The 22,500-nt window shown below is 47.1% G+C and overlaps 2 protein-coding genes across 10 annotated transcripts in view; one reads left to right on the forward strand and one right to left on the reverse strand.

Annotated features, from left to right (window-relative positions):
* LOC125960055 (phosphopentomutase) overlaps window positions 1–22,500 on the reverse strand; it is a 55,166-nt gene that overhangs the window by 5,407 nt on the left and 27,259 nt on the right. Inside the window, exon 1 of one of the 9 annotated variants that reach the window (XM_049693221.1) lies at window positions 12,405–12,450. The exons of 6 other annotated variants lie outside the window; for them this stretch is intronic. The gene's annotated coding sequence lies outside the window, so the exon portion shown is untranslated. Of the gene's footprint in view, window positions 1–3,886; window positions 4,070–4,098; window positions 4,476–12,404; window positions 12,451–22,500 lie in introns of those variants that run through there. 2 more of the 9 variants (XM_049693218.1, XM_049693215.1) reach the window with 2 other exon arrangements.
* The window catches only part of LOC125960086 (START domain-containing protein 10-like), a 19,757-nt gene continuing 2,456 nt past the window's right edge, over window positions 5,200–22,500 (forward strand). Inside the window, exons 1-2 of the mRNA XM_049693271.1 lie at window positions 5,200–6,491; window positions 14,359–14,674. Coding sequence (XP_049549228.1) covers window positions 14,383–14,674 — 292 coding nt within the window. The 5' untranslated portion in view covers window positions 5,200–6,491; window positions 14,359–14,382. The remainder of the gene's footprint in view (window positions 6,492–14,358; window positions 14,675–22,500) is intronic.

The following is a 22,500-nucleotide window of genomic DNA, read 5'->3' on the forward strand; positions in this document are numbered from 1 at the left end:
GAAAATACCAAGTTATACCAACAGATTAGAGATTACGGACGGTATTATGGATTCAGTGCCATGAGTTTCTTGTGGCCTCCTCTGCGACAGAAGCCCAACTAATACACATCCATGTCTATAATAGTACCACCGCTTTGGCTACACATATTCTCCCACTAATTGACACAAATACAGCACTCGCTCGCTAGTACGCACTTTTCGGAAGGGGGAGTATGATTCAATCCGCTTCTTATCAATAACACGTAAATCGTACCACGCGCCATACGGTTTAGGGCAGACACCAGTTTGGCGAACGGTCAAACACGGTCCACGCTTCATCGATTAAGGAAACCCAAATTCCACGACGCTGCGCTATCTGTGTTGAGATTGAAAAGGAGAGACGCTAGCAAGCAATAATTGGCTTATCAAATGTGGCATGTTCAAGTGATTCTATCATCTGCCAAGGCCCGTTGCGATAGGTTTATGGCCAGCGGGAGGGAAATTTCGATGCGACGACGTGGAGGAACACCACGTTGATACTCATGGCCATGAGCCAATGTCAAGTGTAACGCACCCGCTGTGAACGCTAGTTAAGACGCAGCGCGGGCTGTGACGTGAGTGTCGCCTCTTCCGCATCCAGTCAGCTCTGAAGGGTACTCTTAAATATTGCAAATTTCAAGTAGATTGGATTGCAAGAGCAAACCAAAAAAATAATCTACAAAATGAATATTAAAACAATAAGGTAAATTTACAACAAGGTAAAGCAAAAAGGTTTTATTATGAAAAAAGTGATTTAAAAAAAGGGAAAAATATGGGTATTATTTCTCACGCCATTCGCAATCCGACTCAACCCGCTAGCTATTTGGCTTACAAAGCTGCAATCTACTGGAATGCATCACCACTACGAACATCACGAAAAGAATGCCTGCGGTAACGACAACGCGAACGAAAGTGCACAGTTTGAAAATTTAAATTGCATTTTTTCCACTTTTACCATAGCAACGCAGACAAGGGCAGCCATTCCGTCTGCCTGTTGCACTTGCTTCGTACGATCAGACAAAAAAGGAGAAAAAAGGAAATTTAAACTTTACACCATCATCACCGTGAACATCTTCATTTGGTGGGCTCCTTCAGCGAACCATTTGTCTGTCCTTCTAGCACCCACTTTGGCACGGGATGAATAGATGAAGATGGAGAAACTTGCTTACAGTCGAGACGTACATTCGACTACTTGCATCAAAATGTGTAAAGTAATGGGAAATCATTTTACGATGCAACATCACTTACTCAGCAACCGCCACCACTTACGGTACGAACATCATCTTTGAGGTGAGGATTTGAACCCAGTGGTGATTAACATCTGCATTTCATTTCCAACTAACGAAGAACTGAGAACTTTATAATTACCAATTACTGGTGAGTAGACGACTACTTCAGATCGACAGTCACGGCACATATCTCAAATAACCAGCAACCCCATTGCTCCTACCGAGCATGTAAACATGACGCATGCTAACGTTGGGAGGTAGTTTTCTAAGATGTCCCATTGCCTTCTGTAAGCCACAACCAATGTCCAAGCTGCTGGACATCAATCAACCAGCTCAGACATTCATTAATTTATTTTCAATTACTACCGTTCCTGCCAATTACGCTACCCGAGAACGGTCCGACGGCGGAAAGCGGATGCGCGTTTCCATTTACAAAAGCAAATGAAAGTAGAAAGCCAATTAATCACCCGAAGTGGTAAAGACGTTACGCTCATTTATCATACCGAACGGATCGCCAGTGGGACGCTTTCTAGCAATTTCAACCCAATGAGGACACTCTCACTACCAAGGACCACTTTCATTGTTTCTATCAGTTTCGAACAGATCGGATGGAAGCGAAATGAAAAGCAATAGCAAACCTCATCTCAACGCATCTCATTCATCCGTCAAAACGATGGGATGCTTGGTTATGAAACGCGTATCCCTGGAAAACAAAAAAAAAATGATAAAAGCGACACAGAAAGCAAGAATCGTTGGTTTGACGGGAAGGAATCGTTGGTCGCTCGTTGGTGGAAGATGAAAAGATGTTCGTGATTCGACTCGATGAGACAGCTTTTTTGTTGTGTTTCCTTTCAAAAATCAAGCCGGTTTAAGGGTAAAGAGCTTGACGCCGGCATCATAAAGTCCTTTGAGCGTCCCTTCGAGTAGGATGATTTTCTGACGGGACATCTTGCTGTCGTAACGATGAAGGGCATGTTGTCATGCCTGAGTGAAGTTGTAAAAACAAGGAAAAAGAACAGGTTGACAGGCTTCCGAGTGGTTGCTCAAGTTTTTGATCTTATGCAGGTGCATGGTGAAATGCTGGAGCCGAATATGGACAAAAGAAAAGGGACGAAGGTCGATCTAAACGTGAAATCTGCTTTAAATAATTGCGCCGAAGGTGTTAGAAAGGTCACGTTGATGATGTCCTTTAAAAGTACCTTTTGTTTGATCGTATCCCAAACGACGCAAAAGGAAGCTAATTCGCAAAATATGATTTTAATGCAAAAGATACGATGTTTCTAGTTTATCTGCTTCGAAAAAATGGCGTCATTCGGTGTCTTACTTTCAACAAGCGATGTAGAAGACGAAATATAGACATTCCACTTGCCGCCATCGTCTATCTGTTCAATCTATAAACATGCGCTCCCGTTGATGCCAGCGGACAAAGACATTTACGCGTGAGCTTGCTTATGCTCCTAATGACCCTATTCTTTTATTCATGGAATAGCAAATCCTCACTCAACACTTACTCTTCGCCTTCGCAGAATATGAGCAAACGCGAAAAGAGGGAACACGGCCACTAGGTTACTTTTTAGTGGTGAATGCAAAACAATGCTGGGCTGGTTGCGAACAATGCAATTCGTGCTTTACTGGTACCGATAAAAAAGATCAAGGATATACTTTTATTAGGAACCTCTTTAATCGCTTTATTTCTTAACTAATAAAAACTATTTCAACAAAGAGAAGACCCTTTTCTTAACGAAGAGCACAGCCACAACATAATAATATTGAAGCCGGTGAACCGCTCTCCGTACGATAATCCTTTCCAGCCAGTCGTTTATACGTCCTATATCATGCCCTCGACAGACGCTCCGATCAATGCATAGGACAACAACAATTGGTCATAGCATCTCTCCATGCGATAAAGCGATAGAAACGGGTCACAACATTTTCAATTCCAGCTTGAAAGGTCATGCAGCTATTTCTATAATTGTTTCCCGGTGAAAAAAAGGGGCCAAGGGGCGTAAGCCGGTAGGTTGCAAAGAAAATAATGCGACGGGATTTGGATCAACCGATCGCAAATCGATACTTGATAGCAGTCCAGTAGCGGAGACTGATGTTGATGTGATGTCTAAGTAGCACAACACAGCTAGAAGGTATAAGCTCTTCACGCGAACAATTCCAAGTGGTTTCAACCCCAAGTAAGCTAATGTGACTTCGCTATTAATCATAACAAATCGTTTTCGCGATGGTCATGAACTACAGGATGATGCTAAAAATGAAAAACATGACGGTACACATTGGTATCATATTTATAGAATCGCATGTAACGCTCCAGTTGTACGGATTTCAGTTCATCCTGTAATCCGCTTACTTCAAATAAGCCGGCGGCGTACACGATTGCCAACGCTAGTGGCTAATTATAGTACTCTGGTTGCCCACAGAGCGGCCTCTCCTGTCCGTTGCCAAAATTAATGATTCATTTGCGTGACACTATTTCCGGCCGCCAACTTTTTTCATCTTTTTGCTGCAAAGTGCGATTCTCGCACATCCCATCATAGGCATCGCGAGCAGCGGCCACAAACAACATACCAACCATTATCGGGCTCATCATAAATCATAAAACTCAACGGACACACAAGGACCATGCCACTTACCCGGGCTTAAACGGGCTTAATCCTTGCAGCGTGTCCTCACGAGAATCGTATACCGAACGTATTCTCACTGAATATGCCCCAAGAGGTTGCGTGAGAACAGCTACAAAAGAAATTCCCGCGAGGCGTTGCCAGACGTAACGAGCGCTGACGGGCCTGACAAGTTTACTTAACCGAACACTGCACGCTACTGCCACCATGCCACGCTTCTTCACCTGCTATCAACCGTTGTCCGCTGGATTGGTTTGATTGCAGCCAGCCCTTTTGTTTACAAAACACTGGCTCCACTCACTGACAACGATCCCGCACTAGACCCCAACGAAGCCTCTTTGCCCATTCGACGACACCAATACCGGTGAGGACGGTGACGTTACGTTAGTGATAGTGTTAGTGGCGAGTGGTTTTCGCAGTCGTCAGCTGGTGACCGCGAGCAGGACGGGCGCCCTTCAACAGCTCGTCACCGTTGTGCCGAGCTGGCAATCTCGTTGAAGCCTGAATCAAACACTCGACGGTTTTGTTGAGGACCAATTGTAAACGATCCAGACTGAAATCTCACGATGAAAACTCTTGTTTTATCCACAAAATAAACACACACTCACACAGCACGCATGCACTGACCGGGACACCATGCATATAATTGCGAACCGAACTGGTCACGCGGTCACACTATCCGGCCACACGTAGACGGCAGCGGAGGCAGAATATTGATTTTCCGCTTTCACTCTCTCACGAGCGTTCGGAGTGTTCATTCTGCCGGTCGGTAGAGTAGTATTGTAAACCGTTTTCCTTTCCAAATAACAGCATTCTCCAGCTTGATAATTGGCAAAATGATTCCTTTAAGCGACCCATTGGAGTATCCAATTGAAATCAATGTCTTAAAGTATCCTTCAATGTTTTACCATTCCGTTTCATGAATGAAAAAGCGCGAGGTAAAGCTTTCACAAAGTCTCTAGGGTGCTTCGTCCTGAGGAGCTGTGGCCGCAGTACAAGTGCAGTGCAGTGCTCAGCAGCCACCCGGTGCTGGGTTTAGCACGAACATGCGCACGCCGTTGCTTCAGCTGCTGCTGCTGCCAACCACGCTTGCTGGCTGATCTGGTTTGTTTATGAATGACAAACACCCAGCTCCCTCGTGAGCGACTGGTGCCATCATGATGCCGGTTGCCACCGGGAACTCAGCGCGCTCCCACAATTCATCCAGTGCCACGAACGCAATGCCAAGAAATCCGTGCTCACAGATGCTGGTCACCCTAATACCGGGCGTACGGGAGTGTGGACCTCACGAGAACTGGACTGGAGAAGCCCGACCAACCGAACGACCACCCGACAACCGAACTGACAACCGAAGCACGCTTATCGCAAGACGGAAGCTCGGCTGCTATGCGTTTAGTATAAATTTTGGCTTTCACCGTGCTCGGTGCTGCAGCAAACGCGGAGTGAACATTCGACCCTCGCCACGGTCGGATCGGTCTGGCGACGAGCGAGCGCGCGCGCCATATCCCACCCCCTTTCGCCCACAGTTCACCACCATCGACGTCGCGTGTCACGCATTCGTTCCGTTTGTGTGTCGCTCACGAGACCAGTGTTGCTGGAGTAAGACGGTAGAGTGAAAAAGAAAGAGAGGGTAACAGGGTACCCCTAGTGGATTCGTAAAAGTGTATGATTGTGTTTGCATGTGTGTGTGTATGTGCCTGGTTGCCGTCAAGAGAATGCTGCATTTTGATGCGTGATTTCGTCCCACCCCGGGGAAGCTTCCGCGTGCCACCCCCTTAGGGGCTTAGATAGTGAGTGAAAGCAGCAGAGCAGCGCCTCACTTCGCCACCCGGTCAATATCGGTATCTTTGATCTCGATAGCGATAGCCCATTCTGATTCATTTGGTCTTTCTGGGCGGTGGATGTGATGAGAAGGCTTTCTGGAGATTAGTGCGTGGAAAGGGCGTAAAGTGCAGAGGCAATTCCCTTTTACGAGCTAAAACGATCCTCCCAAACGATTCACCCGATTACGTGCGTGTGCACAGTTAGGGAGTAGCAACCGTAAAGTACCATTCAATCTTTAGCCTTATCGTGTAAAAGCGAGTGAACGAGGCTGGGTACATGACGCTGGATTTACCCGCGATCATCGTGCACAACATGCAGTAGTACAGTGCAACTACCGCAGTACGAATGTTGAGCAGTCGTCGGTCGCAGGACCCTGCACGTTTGTCACCGATTGTCACGAATGGATTCATACGGTCACGAGTGACCCGATATACCCCGGACCAGCGTGTACTGCAGTCAAAAAGGTCGGCCAAAGAATGGTGCAACGAGGCGCGCTTCCAAAGCATCCGTCGTCAGCAGCGTACCACGTGTGCACTTGCTGGTGCTTCTAGACCGCTGTCAAGGCGCGTGTGCGTGTATGTGTGTGATCACGGTGGGAGCAGTTCCTTGCCAGCCGAAGTTACGCGAGTGAATGAGTTCGAAAGCGGTTGGTGTCGTGATGTAGAACGGAGAACGAAGAACGCGAAGAACGAAAAAGGAAGCAGGACGAGGTACGCGCGCCATAAAGGGCGCAGCACAGAGAAGCCGAGGGCAGACCAAGCGAATATTACTACGAACGAACGAACGGTGCAGAGTAAGTATTGGTGATACATTCTAGTTAGAACTGGAGACGGCGATGGCGAGTCGAGCGAGTGTCGTGAGCGCGGCCAGAGGTAGCAGGAATCGAAACGAAACCTTTCCACCTGTGGGAGGAGAGTGAGGGAGAAAAAGGGTAAAGGCCTTTGATGTTCTCACGTGGTCTACCGCAAGGGGCTCGCGGTGTCGTTGCCATCACCTACGGCCACACTGTTGCGCTTGACAATGTAACCGTTGGAAAACACAACATGGTGTACCAAGAGCTTCATTTTCTTTTGCTTTTTTCCGGAATTCAATTCTCAATTTGTCAAGGAACTAACATTCTCTGTCCAGCGCGATAAGTCGACCGTGCTAGCCAGTACCTTTGTGGCCTAGATTGCAAACAACATACCGAGGAGGGGAACCAGCCATAAACAACAACAGCAAAAAAAAAATAACACTATCCGCCACCATTGTGTGTACACTGTATGTTTGACTCCCGAGGTTTAAGTATCGAGCCATGAATCAGAGCGTGCCTAAGGGCCACCATACCACACACCTTGCCATACCACCATACATCAACGTGTATCGTGTTTCCCCGCTCTTAAAAGGTTTCCTCTTCCTTTCTGGAACATGCTACGGTACGAGTGTGCTCCAGTGGGGTACGGTGCGCAATCTCATTAATTAGCATAACCGAAAGCCATGCAGCTTACTACACCGGACAGCCATAGCCCTGAGAGTCGTCCCCTGGGTCGTTTGAAAATCAAACCAACATCAAACAACAACAAAAAACCATGCGCCTCCATGGCAACCATGCGTCTCCATCCCTCCGATACGCCTACTAGGCGCCTCCATTTTATTGACATTTTTTTGTTATCTGATTCATTGTCCGCATCCCGTAAAACCGCGTGTGTACCCGGTTGATAAATAGTATTAGTAGTGAGCAAATATCAGAACAAGCTCTTATTTGTGTAGCTTCAAAAGTAGTTATCGCTGGAAATACTAAGCCCTTGGAGACCAGAACCATTCCTGATAACAAACTGATCGATAGCAACCATGAAGCAAATACTGACCTTCAAGATGAAGGGGCGAAAAGAGCTCGCCACCAACGTCATTACTGTGAAGCATCGCCCATCAGGGAATTCAATGCTTCGAATGAAGTACTTGAAGCTGCTTCGTGGGAACTGCTACTTTTGTGGCTAAGAGTTACTTCGGTGGAAGTAAGAATGAGAAACCGAGTACACGGGATGGTTCTTGATATAACAAGGGGTTAACAATGGTTTTACGTGCGTCGCTTGGTCTAGTGCTGCTCACACTCTCCATCTCCAACCATTTCAACTTGAATCAAGCACAACACTGCCAATGAATGCCTGATGCTGAAGCTGACGGTAATCCGGGAGGGCAAAAGGGCCCAATCAGCGTCTAATTCAATTAGGAAATCACGTTAACCTAGCCAACCAACCATCCCACACACCAACGAACTGAGTGCCGTTTTCAGCTGGCAATTGATTAGCATCAATGACGTTTGAAGTTTGATTAAGAGGAAAATCGTACCGTCCCCCTGGGGGCGGGAGGATGGTTGTGGAGGGCTGTTAGATTAGGACCACTTGCCGGGGCGCAGGCGGGTGCTTTTCTACCAAAACTTCTGCCAAATTATCAAAGTACCCCTGAATCAAACATAAGGCAAAAGGGACGCGGGCGTCTGGGGCAATGCGTTCTAATGGGGGTGGTTCTCGGAATGCGACCATCATAACAGCAGCGCGTTTCCATTTGGTGAAAGTCACTCGTACTGTCATCTACTTGTATTATTTATGGCATACGAGCCGCTTCGGTGACACGCAGGAATTCCGTCGCCTTCCATCCCGCCACCACGAGTAAGCCGACGTAGCTAGCTGGCGATACGACATGACAGCATCACAAATGAGCAGTTATGAGCAGGCTACGAAGTTAAATTGCCAACACACAAGCACACGCACACGTACGCACACAAAAAACCATATCCAATCCCACGCACAACGCACACACAAGCCACCAAAGAATGGACTTGTTTGATGATTCCTTGCCTCGGCGGCTGCGCCCGTTGTGCTGCAAATGATGAATGGGATATGAGGAGGAGCAGACGATCGCACGGAGAACCGAAACTGTTACTGAATTATCGAGAAGCCATCAGCGAATAGTCTCCTCCCCGTAAAGGAGCTAAAATGTGCCACAGTAACGCACAAATAGCTTTGCTCCATTGTGTGAAGCACATACAAAGAGCTTGAAAAAAGCATTTAAAGTGATTAAACAGAGACGACGCTTTAAGGCGCCGCGCAATGCTGTAACACTAATGCATTGCAGCGAACGGACGATGATTGTTATTGATGTTGCCTTGTCAACACTTATCCATCATTTCGCCGTAATTGTAATGATTGGAATATCAATCTCTCAATGGATGCATTAAGTGAAATCTCATGTAAATTCAAATTTCCCATTAGCTGATGCTCTTAAAAACATGAAACACTACAAGAGCAACCATTTGCAAGCTCTGCGCTAGCTTTCCTATCTAGCTGGGTGGCTGGCTGATGGGTTGTTTATTGAGATAAAAGATTAAAATACAATCTGCAACAACAGTAAACCAATTTCCTCTGTTTTCATCCTAATCCTAAGATTCAATTCCATCCCGAGGCATTAAAAAAAAGAGAAAAGTTAAAAACAGAGAGTGAGGGAAACGGAGCAAGAGAGTGATAACAAGAGAGAAAGGGAACGACGGAAGATAAAATATCGATTTTCGCCTTATCAGTCTCGTGACAGGGCCGGGGCACACTGATAATCGGGCTTTCTACATGCAAATCTGACACACATATGCCAGGCAAACACTTCACAACCGAGTCAACCCCACAACCCCCTCCCCCCACCCCACCCCCTCGTTCCATCGTTCGATGCTATCGCTTCCGGTCCCATGGCTCATGTACGACGAACTCAGACAGGAAGTAGTAGTAGTCTCCCGCCCCTGCAGGCGCCCGGCGATGATTATGGACACTCGATACAAAACAGCATCATCTTTATCCAACAACGAGCACAAAGCACACCATACGGGAGGAAGAAAGAGTCTACATGGGCGCTTCTGCCACAAGACACAGTATATTTTCAAGGCAGCAAAAACTAGGTCTACGGCCTAGCGTCTAGTGTGTGTGTGTGTTGCCGACCTTGTGTGTGAATCATTTATTACATCCAAACTCGCCTCCTGGCCGGGGATACCGGTTCATGGCGAACGTGTCCTCACTTGAAGAAAAGCGGTCTTCGGGAGCGCTTCTTCGTTGGCTCGGGGTGGTAAAAGTTTAACCATCGTCCTCCGTCTTCTTTCCCCGCCTTTTTCAACATCGCCATCGCATCGGGGAAAGTTCATCAGGTGCACACGGTTCGGTCGCTGGATCGGCGGTCCGACGTCCGGAAGAAGCAGGCAAATTCAGTTTACACTTTGTCAACTCGCTTCTTATGCTTGTCAGACGCTTCCGTCAGGGGCGCTGTCGCTCTGGTGAGACGCTTGGTTAGGTTAGAGCCTACGGGAAGGATAAATTGCTTGCCATTTCGACGCGATAGCGAACGACACTGTCGAGAGTTACTCGGAACGGTAGGTGCCGGAATTTGAACATCCTCTTCGAGGACTTTGATTTGATAACAGCAAAAGCATTGCGACGAATTGAAACAAACCAACGAAACAAATGCATAAAATAAAAAAGAAGTCAACGTTGACAGCTGATTGTCGCGGCATTTGGAAGATCTGTCCAAGGAACGAACAGTACTCGCACTAAACGATTGCTTCTTGAACGAATCAACCTTGTCCACTTGACAACCGTCCTGATATAGCAAAGAAGTTTCTGCAAAAACGAAATTCTAGTAATAAGAATGGAAACATTGAAACACACAGAAGTACATACAGTACAGCCGGGCTAAAATTAAATTGAATTCAAGTGTCTCGCTGGCGTGTGGTCCTAGAATTGTTTTGCACCCTCTCTCTCTCTCTTTCTCTCTCTCTCTCTCTCTCTCTCTCTCTCTCTCTCTCTCTCTCTCTCTGTGTTTCCGTACGTCAACTGCCAGCATAGGGCGTGGGACGATGTGTTTGAGGGTGTGTTGTGCCTGCGAGGGCTTACAACTTTCGCCGTGCGTGTCTGGGAAATGGCCATTTGGTGAGAATTTATTAGATTCATATAGCATCGATTGCGTGACAACGGGCATGGTTCGTGTACCACCACATCATCAAGAGGCGCTGCTGGCTGGGTGTAAAGAAGCCATCACTAACTTTAATTAAATAAGGACCAGCAGATGCAGATGCAGAATTTCCCACGGCAACAAACCCTCCCAGCATGGATTCATGGCTGACTTCAGAACTGGAAAAGTAATGGCGAAGTACAGAACTCCACAACGTGGATTGTGAAATGATTGATATTTGTGCTCGCAAGTCTTCGGATTTGTTTTAAATCTCTGATTTTTTAAATTGTTGCATAGTTCTTCAACTCTTCAACCCATTAACATCGCTGTCATCGATAACGTGCTCATCGCTATCGTTATCACCTCCTCAGGTTTGACCTCCCATGGATAAACGGCCGGAAGGGATGGCTTCATCTGACCGCAGAGAGAAAAACACGATTTCTATTAACACATTCCGAATCAATCGTATCTGTTGATTGGATTGGCTATCGACCATCGCCTATACCGTCGTGCCATGAAGCGGACAAAACCTATAGCTTCTTCCGCCGGCACAGTTCCTCCATCACCCTTCTGATTACATCAATTGAAAAGCATTCAGCAGCAACAGAAGTAGCAACATGGTCACTCCGGAGCAAAAAGGACAACAGAATCGGACTCATTATCGATGCCGACAGATCGTCATCTAGGCGCGATAGAAAACACGCAACTGAAATTGTAACGAGAGATAGAAAGAGAGAGAGAGAGAGAGATTGCGAAAGAAAGGACAAACGGAATCAACCTACATGTCAGCGTGATGGGATCGGTTGGCCTCCGTCCACAGGTGACAGTGTCGTGATGATACACGAACTCAATAGGATCCTCGCATCGAGCGAGTGTTTTCCATGCTTTTTTTTACATATACCGGCGGCAACCAGCGTTGACCCGTATGTAGCAGATGTCAAAAGAGCACATCGGCTTTGAGACTTTTTTGACGTTTGTCCTATTCCCACCACGCTTCTCACCAGTAGAGAGAGAAAGCTTCTGGCTGAGAACGGTCTGCGACACACATCATCACCATCGTCATCATCTCGTCTGAGGCAGGTCCTTCTCCTGCTACTCAGCAAAGTCCACTCACAGAGCTTCTTTTGAGCCCCAAAGGTTCATATGCAATCGACAAAGATGTACGGAAACGCGCGGTTTGTCCCCTGGTGCCGGATACAAAGGAACCCCAAAGGTTGACATAAGGAAGCTGGCTTTTTTTTTATTTCGGATATACACTGCCACGCTGTACCGTTGCTGTACCAGCTTACGTGTCGCACAAGAGACGGTCGACGAAGGTATGTGTAAACATGTCGGAGACGGTTAAATTCCGGGAGTTGCTATCCCAAAGGCACTACCTTCGGGATCACGCTGCTGTCAGTGGCATGCGACGTAGCTTTTGGTGGCTTTAATGGAAGCACACACTACATGGACCAGAGAGGGGTTTGAGCTTGAGCATGCTAGCCGGTCTGGTCTGTCCGTGTCAGCAATAACCTGACCTCGCTGCAGAATGAAACAAATTGCAGAAAATGTTGGAAGCAGTACGTAACGCAGAAGCATAAAGATGTTTTTTTTTTTTAACAAATCGTCCCATACCTCAGGCGATTTGAACAGCAGAATGATCGCGGTAACTGCAGCAAGACGCAAGGTTATCAGCAACAGCAGCCAGCAATCACCAGACGATGAAACTGGAGCAATGCAAACATGTGGAAATTTGACTCACCATTTGTTAACACCTGGGCCCCTCGCTGGTGTACATTCGCTTGTCGGACGTTGCTCACGCGGACCACCGGTTATGTGGCGCACGATCCGAATACAGTCACTATCAGCCATGGAACCTGTACGTAATACCACATATAGAGCTCTGTACGTGCGTGTTCCGGGTTAAAGTAAAGGTTTAACGAACGTCCGTATTCCAGAAACGCGCGCTCTGTGCCTCTCTCTCTCTCTCTTTCACTCTCTCGCTCTTCTCCTTTCTTATCAGCTGCATATCGAAGCGCAGTGATTCGTTGGCAAAATGGTTCTTCCTAGCGTTTCCTCCTCTGCATAAAAGCAAATCCCAAAAAGTGGTATACGATAACCATAAAAGGTGCCTCTGCACTCTGGTGCGGTGCCAACAGCACGATCATCGCCCAGTGCCAGCGCCGGCACGAAGGAAATGAGCATTCCCGGTATGATGCACTCACACATATCGCCCCCATCGGGCTACCAGAGCAATACCTTCCGGCGGCGTAAATCGTTTAGACGTAACGTCAAACCGAGACACCAAAGGCACTGCACACCATCACAACCACCACCACCATCACCACCAGTTGCTGTGCCGGAGATGCTGGGACCGGGATGATTTCATAAATTGCGTGTCATAGCCGTAAAAACACTACGCCAGCCACCATCACCACCACCACCACCAATGCCTGCAGAGAACACCCCTTTTTATGGCCATTCTTCTACCCTATACCGTAGTAATTATGTACCCGAGGGTGATGATACTGCGATGGCCTTGCGACAAGCGTTACCTCTTTTGCTTTTAAGTGGTTTTTGTGGCTTAGTGATGCTTGGCGAGCGACTTAGCGAACTGTTCCGCACCGGAAGCGACTTATTGGAAAACGTGGAAATTTGGAAAACCGGCGAAACATGAGGGCAACCCGGCAAAGGGATGCTTTGCTTCCTTTTGATCATTTTTATACAAAGCAGCACGGTGCTTTCCATCGCCGAATATTGCTTTTTGAGGGGGGGTCAGGGTAAGGGAAGAGGTGCACCATGCTGGGAACACCCATGGTTCGAATGCCAACGGAAGAATGTCACATTAACGATATCGAGCTCCGATATATCGTAAACACGACGTCGCACGGACCGAGAGAAGGTAATTACATTTCACCTACGCGCCCATCTATTCCAATTTCGGGGCGCACCAAAACACTCGTTTACGCGTTACTGAATCCGTCCATTACGACACCAAATGCTAACACCCTTGCTCCGGGATCCACAGGCGGACTGCTGGCCTGCGGGCTGCTGGCTGTTGTTGACTGTCAACTCCCTTGAGAAGCTCGGTCCGTCGGTTCGGATCCTACATTTTGCCCCATTCCGTACCATTGGTCAGTACATTGTACAGCAAACAACAAACAAACGATGCTAGTTTCGGCGTATCCTGGACCGCTGAGACCATAACATGTCGCAATTAGTGTTTGTCGTTTGACCCCTTCCCTAATCACAAGTTACCGTGAATTGCCTGATTGAACAGGATTGATTAATGAAACTGAGTCGCAATGGAATGAAATGAAGTCAAGCGTAACGCATGGCTCAGAATAGCCTTCCCGGCATTGCCATTCGCGAGCATCCCACGTAGATAGGGAAATGGGTCTCCGTCAATCATCGTGCCGCCTCACTTGCGGCCCTTTCTCTTTGTCTCTTTCCCTGTACCATTCGTGGCTTTTTCGATGTAAATGAATACGGGTTTTGTGTTTTAGGCCAGGTCGGATTGAGGGGTTTCTGCCAGTGAATTAATTATTTTTGACATTTGTGGTCCATTTCTCTCCTTCTTCACTGCAACTTATCATCTCACACAGGCAAGAAAACAAAACAATCAATTTATTTGATTTTCTTTACGCCCGCGATTGAGCCGCCGTGTCTAATACTCCCATTTCCATCTTCTTAATCTTCTCACCCTTCCTTCACAGCGGCACACACACCCGAGGACGCGAATGGCACGCATAGCGGACGACAGTGACTTCGAAGCGCTGAAACGACTGGTCGACAACCACGACGGCTGGACGCTCGAGCTGTCCAAGTCCGACACCCAGGTCTACACGCGTCCCGTCCCCGGCTGCAACTTCAACATGGTCAAGATCCACACCGAGTTCACCGACGTAACGGCCGACACCGTGTTCGACGTGCTGCACGATCCCGACTACCGGAAGGTCTGGGATTCGCATATGCTGGCCAGCGAAGAGATTGGCATCCTGAACGTCAACAATGACGTCGGTTACTACGCAAGTAGGTGGCCCCGCTGCTTTTCAAATACTCACACACAAACACACATTCGTATCGTATCCGCCGCGACTTCTAATCGTTTGATTAATGGCCTTTTCCGAACGAAACGAACACCAAATCGAGTCCCGAAATGGAGCTGAATACTCGTCTTGACAGTCCTTCTAATGCACCTGGCCGCGTGTATCGCGCGCTTACACCATCCATCATCGTTCGTACGGTGGTCCCCGGTTCCCGTTACCGTTCCTGGGGTTCCCTTTTATCCACAGTTAAAGATTAAGATTAAGGACCCGCGAATTGTGGCGCGAAATGGTTCCGGCACCGAACATTCGGAGGGACTGCTAGCTGTTATGCGACTGTTATCGCACCAGTGTGGCTAAAAAGGGGACACAACCACACCCCAAAATGTGATTACTGAGCGGTCGTAAAACGCGCACCACTTTCACCCCGTTGACAAACCTCTTGCTCCAACTAAAACCTTCCAGCTTCTTGTTGCGCTCGTCTCTCCAGGATAGGCGCAGTTTACCGCAAGGCACACGCACGCACCGGAGCCACTTTATTTATTCAAATTCCCATTTTGCGCCATCTTGGATGGCTGCCTACCCTATGCTACCATACAAACCAAGTCAACCCCAAGTGCTTCCGGATCTCGTCGACCGCGTGCTCGCTAGGACTCGCGGGCGGAAGACGGTTTTTGGGCGTTTGGCTTTTGAGGAAATTAATTTTTCAAAAGCTCACTCCTTGGCGCGCCCCTTTAACCATTTCACACGCATACACACTTTATCATGCCCTTATCAACTGGTGCAGAGTATGTGCATGTTGTTACAGAGATTTACCCGACAATTACCCCCCGGTAGCAGCTTGGCACACGTGGCACCACACTCTCTACATCATCTGCTCCATCAACGGCGCAACCCATACAGAACTTGTGGCAGGGGGAGCGTTAATATTTTGAACTAATGGTGCTAAGGTTATGCTAATGACTATGGGTGCCCGCTTTCGTGAGCGAGAACAGAACAGATGAGAGTGCAGACTTTCAACGGAGAAGCTCAACAAGGTACTTGACTGAAGGGACTCCCAGCTCTGCGACCGTACGGCGGAGAGACAGAACGAACGATGGTGAAGAGTCAGAAAGCGAATCAGATGCTGCTCCAGTTCTTATCTGGGTCACGAAGGTTGGGTTTGATTTAAGATGGTAAAAACAGTTAGAATTTAATGAGATTCATATGCCTGAGATTTAATAGATCTAATTAAAATTGCATAATTCGACTGCAATTTATTCTAAATCAGGCGCGAGCTTCGATCAAAAAACGGAATCTCAATTTAATGTTTAATAATGGTTTCGAGAGGAATTGCCATCCCGAAGGTACTTCTCGCAGGTTGGGCCATTTCTTTTGGCAGAACAACTTTCGCGTGTGCACGGCTCAGCTGTAATCATCTCGAATAACAATTACACTTTCAACCAAAGCCTACTTGGGTTCCATGAAAAGACTTACCGCACTCGCCTGCTTGACAAAAGATAGCTTTTCGGGGGTCGCATTTCATGCGATGGCAACCACCGTTCCGTGGCCTACCTTTTTATTTGTTTTGCAGCAGAACGAAGCACAGCAACGTCGCAGCATCTTCCGTTCGGATTCTGCGAGCGAAAACTTGTAACCTGAAACGCGGAAAAGAGCCTCAGCATGATATCGAGCCGCACATTCCTCCTTCCCGGCACGGCTTGAAAATTGCTGATCCGAACTGTTTCTAACTCAGAAGTATGCCATGATTGAAAGAAAAAGCAGCAGACTTTCGGCAGAAAAATAATTAAACAACTGGTTTACCGGCCGTAGCAAAGGTGCGCATGGTTTATGTGAAGCATAATCCAACATTTAATTTTGTGTCTTAAGAAAATTCAAAGTCAAGATCAAAACTTGCTGCATGTTTGCCAAAACGAATTTCCCTAAGTAAACACTTTATATCAACACTTTTCGATAGCACACAAACACACACCCTTACAAGTGAAAAATCTCCGATGTGAAAGCTGCGCCTTTGTGTACTGTGCTACTGGTGCTACTGCTGCTTCTAAAACATTCCCGGGAAACACTTATCAGAAAGAAGTTGAACCGCTCATTAGCATATTCCACATCCTTGTTTCGAGGAGTCGCATCTTTGCGTAAATTAAGCGTGCAAAAGCCCAACCACGAGAGACGGAGTGAGTGAGAAAAACAGAGGAATCGATAGAGAGAGAGAGAGAGAGAGAGAGAGAGAGAGAGAGAGAGAGAGAGAGAGAGAGAGAGAGAGAGAGAGTGTGTGTCTTTTTTTTATTTGCTTATCCAAAGTTCTAACCGCAGCTCCGCGTTATGGTTTTCCTTTGCGTTCATGCATACTATTCGACGATAATCATGCCGAGCCGAGCGGGCGCGACCGACCGGGAGCCTGTGCATCCTCGAACGCGAATATAACCATCGAACATACTCCATCATGTTAATGGGCCCGACCAGCCAAACCGATCCCTACGCGAGACGATGTGAATTTGTTTAAATTATCTTAGATTACACGTTCCACGCGGCCCTGAAGCCGGTCGGGAGAACACAACGCTTTAAGGCGTTGTTAGAGCGGCGAGGAGTGCCTGGCACCATACGAGAGCGGCCACCGCCTAACGGTGCTCTCGGTATTTGTCAAGGCAACATCCATTATTATGGGGAGAATGGGAACGTTTACAGATGCTACCCCGGTGCTTCGTAGAACCGCAGATCGAGCGCTACAGGGGCGCAAATCCAATCGTCGTAAGACAAATCCAAAATCAGAACGGGCCTAATGATAAGCAAAGACGACGATGCTTACCATCTTTGTTTCCCACCGGGCATGAAACGCTCGTTACATTGGTCCGTGTCAAAGCCTAGAGCATCCAACGGCATGGACAACAGCAAATCGACCAAATTGTTTCCGACTAATTCTTGGAACAAGACTGCTCCTTCTTCCAATGTATTCCAAAGCGTCGATTTTTTGTCAATTCGTTTGGAAGTAGCTGGTATTTGCCAGCATGCCAGTGAACGTCTTGATTGTAGCTAAAAATGACCCAATGAAGCGAAACATGCTTGATGGCATAACATAGCGAGGGAAGGAAAATTGAGCTATAGACCGTAACACGCCGAGAGATCAAGCACGAAGAACAGATTAATCTGGTCCCTCTAGCTCAAGCATTACTTTGATCCCGATACCGAAACAATGGTCCACATAAATATCCAATGCCCGTGAACCAAGGAAACGCGTCCCTAATTGAAACACTGTTCGATGGGTTCGCCTGGTGCACCACAGGCCACAGATACGATCATAAGCGCGAGGACACGCTCCACCGCCTCACTCTCTTTCTCTGCGGCAATTGAGCAAGCTTCCTCCATTTACCCACAGCTCGGTTGCTTTCGGAGCATCGAACGATACATGATACAGGTCGGAAGAAAGCGCCTGTTCCACGACATGCATGACCAATATCGAAGGCAAAAAAAACAATGAAAAGATATTCGCAAAGTTCCTTAGTACACCGCATGACACAGCACTTTGTTTCGCAGAAAAAATAAATTGACCTGTTGCCAGATGCAAACAAGCAGGTTAGGGGGCGCCACCATCGAAGGCATCGTATAGGCTACCATGCTACGAACGTGTATCATTACCATTTCTGGTGGTTTCTCCCTTCAGCTCGCCCCCTCAGACCACCAAGAACACATCAAAAACCACCATCACAGGGCTATCGGATATTGGATACCACATATCGAACAGAACAGAACGCACACGACGACACATTTCGGCAACGATTCGGTTTCAAATTCACTAGAACAAATACCGCACTGGCTCGTTTTTCAGAGGAGGGAGGAATTGTTTTAAAATACCCGCAGTTTGACGGTTTGGAACTGATGCTCAAAATCATCGATTCGGCAAAATGGTATTAAACCGTGGCAAGCACCGATGGTGCCGAATGTCTTTCATTTATGTGCTGCTGTACCGCGTACCGACGGTTGTATTCGATCAATCGAAATTATGTGAAACCAATTTCGAAAATAATCCGTACTGCACCAACATCATCAACTCCCGTTTACACCGCCAGATCAAACAAGGGCAACGTGTCCGGCGTGGTGCACGTGGAAACTATTGCTTTTCGTTGCGCTATTTATTACACCGTAATGTTTATTTTCATTCCCGCCCGTTTATTAGCGAGCGAGGGAACAAGCGCATTAACGTAGCCAATAGCCTCTGTTTTATCAACGGTAATTTCGCCATTACTTTTATGGTCAGCAGTGGTGGTCAACATGCGGCACCAATTATTACACGCACAACGGCGGGAGACGTTGCTGGATTCATTAAAGCTTGACCAAAACCGAACACATTGTTGGCACAACGGTGGAAAAAGCGTGTGGAAAATAGAAAATCAATTACAACGACCACCCTTGGCGACCGCACATAGCAACACACACACGCACATCCACCGGAGGTAAATCTGAGTTCACTGGGTCACAAGGACCCATTTTAAAAGTGATTCCAATCCATCATATGCGCCTGCTGCGACGGCTGCGAAGCTACCTCGTCACACAACCACCGTCGCAACCAAGTTGGTTGCGACAAATTCCACCATTTTCCAGGGATTTCCTGAGGGGGTTTTTCTCGAAAGAAAGAGAGAGGGAGACAGTGAGTGAGCCTTCAGAGCGGCTGCGGGTAAAGCGATTAATGGTGCGGAATGTTTCTGGAACCGCTCAAATCTAATAACCTCAACACCGAAAAGCCACCAGCATCACCACCACCATACCACCAAGCGTCCAGCAAGCAACCCGTCCCTTAAGGGGGTGGAGGTGACCCGGGCACGATGACGAGACACCAGATCCGCATTCGAAACCGGCGAGATGGTCCGAAACCAGCATCGTAAACCGTACCGGGGGCCTGCGTAAACCGCAAATTGAATTTACTGTCAGGGTCGACCATAGCTTCAGGGCCGGACAAAAATCCCAGGGCCGCAGCCCAACAAAAACCCGGTCCAAAGGCCCGGCGGCGGCTGCCTCCCACCGTTGGCTCCCGTTTTGGTCTCAAAAGGCACCGTCGATAAGACAGGTAACTTCGGTGGGTGGTGCGGTGCGGTGGGTCTGTGTGCGCTAAAAGTATGCAAGAGTAGCATCGTCTGCCCGCTGGAGAGTTAATTGATCTGCTGATCCAGCTACTTCAGCCGTACCGGCGTTTGTTCAAATATGCTCGCTTGGGATGTTGAGAGAAGAAGAAGTTAGGTAAGGTCATCAAAGCACACTAACATCTCACAACCTGGCCAGGGTCGAACACTTTGAACACTTTGTCGAATTCCCTAAACCTGAGATTACATCACTCTGGCTTTAGGAAGCAGATCGAATGGATTGTTTGAAGTTTTGAAAACCAAAAAACCCGCCGATAACACAATCGAAATCGCCATAGGACATTACATCCTTCTGGGGCATTCTATGTATCTGACCAATGTGTCCACTTGCAGAATATGATAAAAAAAAACGATTTCCGTTCAATTACACAGCCGGAAGCTGCTCACTTCGCACCGGTCGAGCTTGTGTGGAGAAGAAATAACATTCCCGGCCAAGAGGACCCGGGGCAAATTGTTTACATCCGTAGGGAAATTACTTCGTGCGACTTTCTGACCAAAAAGCCCACTAGCAACTGCCAAATGGACAGTTCGAAGTTCGTTCGTACCGAAATGTTCTCCACAAAGACTCACGGTATACTTCTCGCCAATCGTTAAGGATAGTCTCGTATGATGTGTAATGTCGAAGCTTGAAAATATGATGGTTGTGTAGAGCACGGCTGGTGTGAATGTGATACAAAAAAAATTATACTTCAATCGAATACAATGCTCAGCGTATTGCCAACGGTAAAACCCCAACCTCGCATGCCAAAGCACAGCGTCGAAAGATAAGACCAACAATCCAAATGAGATTAAAACTCCATAATTTAATATAAAGAAACGGATGAGCTGGCCACGTGGAATGGAACGAAAAATGTAGAGTAGCGATGGATCAAAATGAACGAGTCCTGTGCTGGGTGATGGCACAATGCTCTCGAAGCACAAAGTTTAATACGGCCAGCGGTGGTTTTGTGGTGCTCGTGGTGTTGGTGGTGATGGATAATACAACACCACACCATTGCTCTACGCCGCATCGGCCAGATGGAAACCATTTTATAAAGAGGGATTAAATTTCTTTTGGCAAGCGGATAATCATGAGGTTTTTTTTTTTGGAACGCATTCCCTTCCCGTCGGTCAGACGGTGACAGAGCAGCAAGGATGATAATCTGGTTATAAACCATCTAAACGATACAATGTTTCTCATTCAATAATCAACTGCATTATAGGTCGGTCGTTCGCTGCTCGTCATTAACATTTGAGCTCTGTTATGAATATAAACAACAATATAAACATTACCGACTTCCGGTCAATTCATCTGTCGACCGACACAATGAAGGTAATTATTGTTCCCGAAAAGCCGTTCATAATATGAGACAAAAATGGCGGGGCTGTGCTGAGCTGAACTGTCAATTCAGCGATAACGAAGCAAAGTGGGAAGTTACTCTCGACAACGATTGAACATAACTCTCAATCAACACAACATATTGTCGATGCTCTATCTACACCATCTCCATTCAGTAGGACCGTCGATAAATAACATTAGTCTACGAAACTTCAGGGACACCAGTACACAAACATAAAAAAGAAAGAAGAACAAATCGATGCTTGTATTGGAATCGAGCAAAAACATTTCTCCTCTATGCCACCCAGGACAGGCGAAGGGGCGCGATTAACCCACCACCGACCTGCTAATCTGTACAAATTTGTCCAAGAAGTTAGAGGGTCCCATGTTTGCGAGACCCCTTACTCCCAGGGGGTGTGCGTCGTTGCTCGACATAAAAGTTACACGAACATCCGCATACCATAATTTGCGCGTAAAAATGAAAACTTTGTCGATATAACTTTTATTTTTGCTCTCCGATTGGGGAATTTGGCATTCGGTGCGTTGCACGCGGCCACATTTAAGAATTACAAGGGCATTGGGATACCCCGATACACGATCTGCTGTGTAAACTGAAATGGTCGTTGTGTTATTCTATTCGGTTTCGATATGCTATTCAAGGGAATGTTTCGATTCATTGAAACACAAAATCACTTAAAATGGGCATACTAGTCGCTAGTATTTTCAGCATTCATCGCGTCCATTGACCGTAAATCACAACGGTATCCCTCCAGGGAGCTTAAAGCATTCTCTGGGCTCTCATTAGTTCGAAAGAACTCGAGCATACTTGGCGCATTTTGTTTTTCTGTTTTGTTGCATAGTCTGCTCACAATGTTTACAGACTGCCGACGACTGCGACGGTACGCCGCTGCTCCCCTTCATGCTCTGGCTCGAGACGCATATTTCACGCTCTGCCAGGGGTATAGGATGTGAAGCGTTTTACGAGTTTATTAGCGCGCCAACTTGGACCGCCGGTTCAGTCTCCTGGGATGTTTTGGCTTTTGCTCTACCATTCTTCTTTCTGTCGCGACAAACGGCGTGTGATCCTCAGCAAGTCGTGGGTACAGGAGAGCAGGATGAAAATGACACTTGATGGTGCTGCTGAATGCTATCCCAGGGACTTATTATTCGCCCTATCCCTGAGAGAATTGTTTGCACGCAAATAATGTGCCAGTATATTTTAATTACTAAAAGAACTTTATACGAAAATTCAATTAAGGATAATATTCCACAAATTTATGTTAATTTAAATCAATGATTTACATCCAAAGTAGCTATACCAAAAGCATTTTCATCAGCGTTGAAATGGTATATCCTCGAGTA

The sequence above is a fragment of the Anopheles darlingi genome, chromosome 2, assembly GCF_943734745.1.
Source record: "Anopheles darlingi chromosome 2, idAnoDarlMG_H_01, whole genome shotgun sequence".
Lineage (NCBI taxonomy): Eukaryota > Metazoa > Arthropoda > Insecta > Diptera > Culicidae > Anopheles > Anopheles darlingi.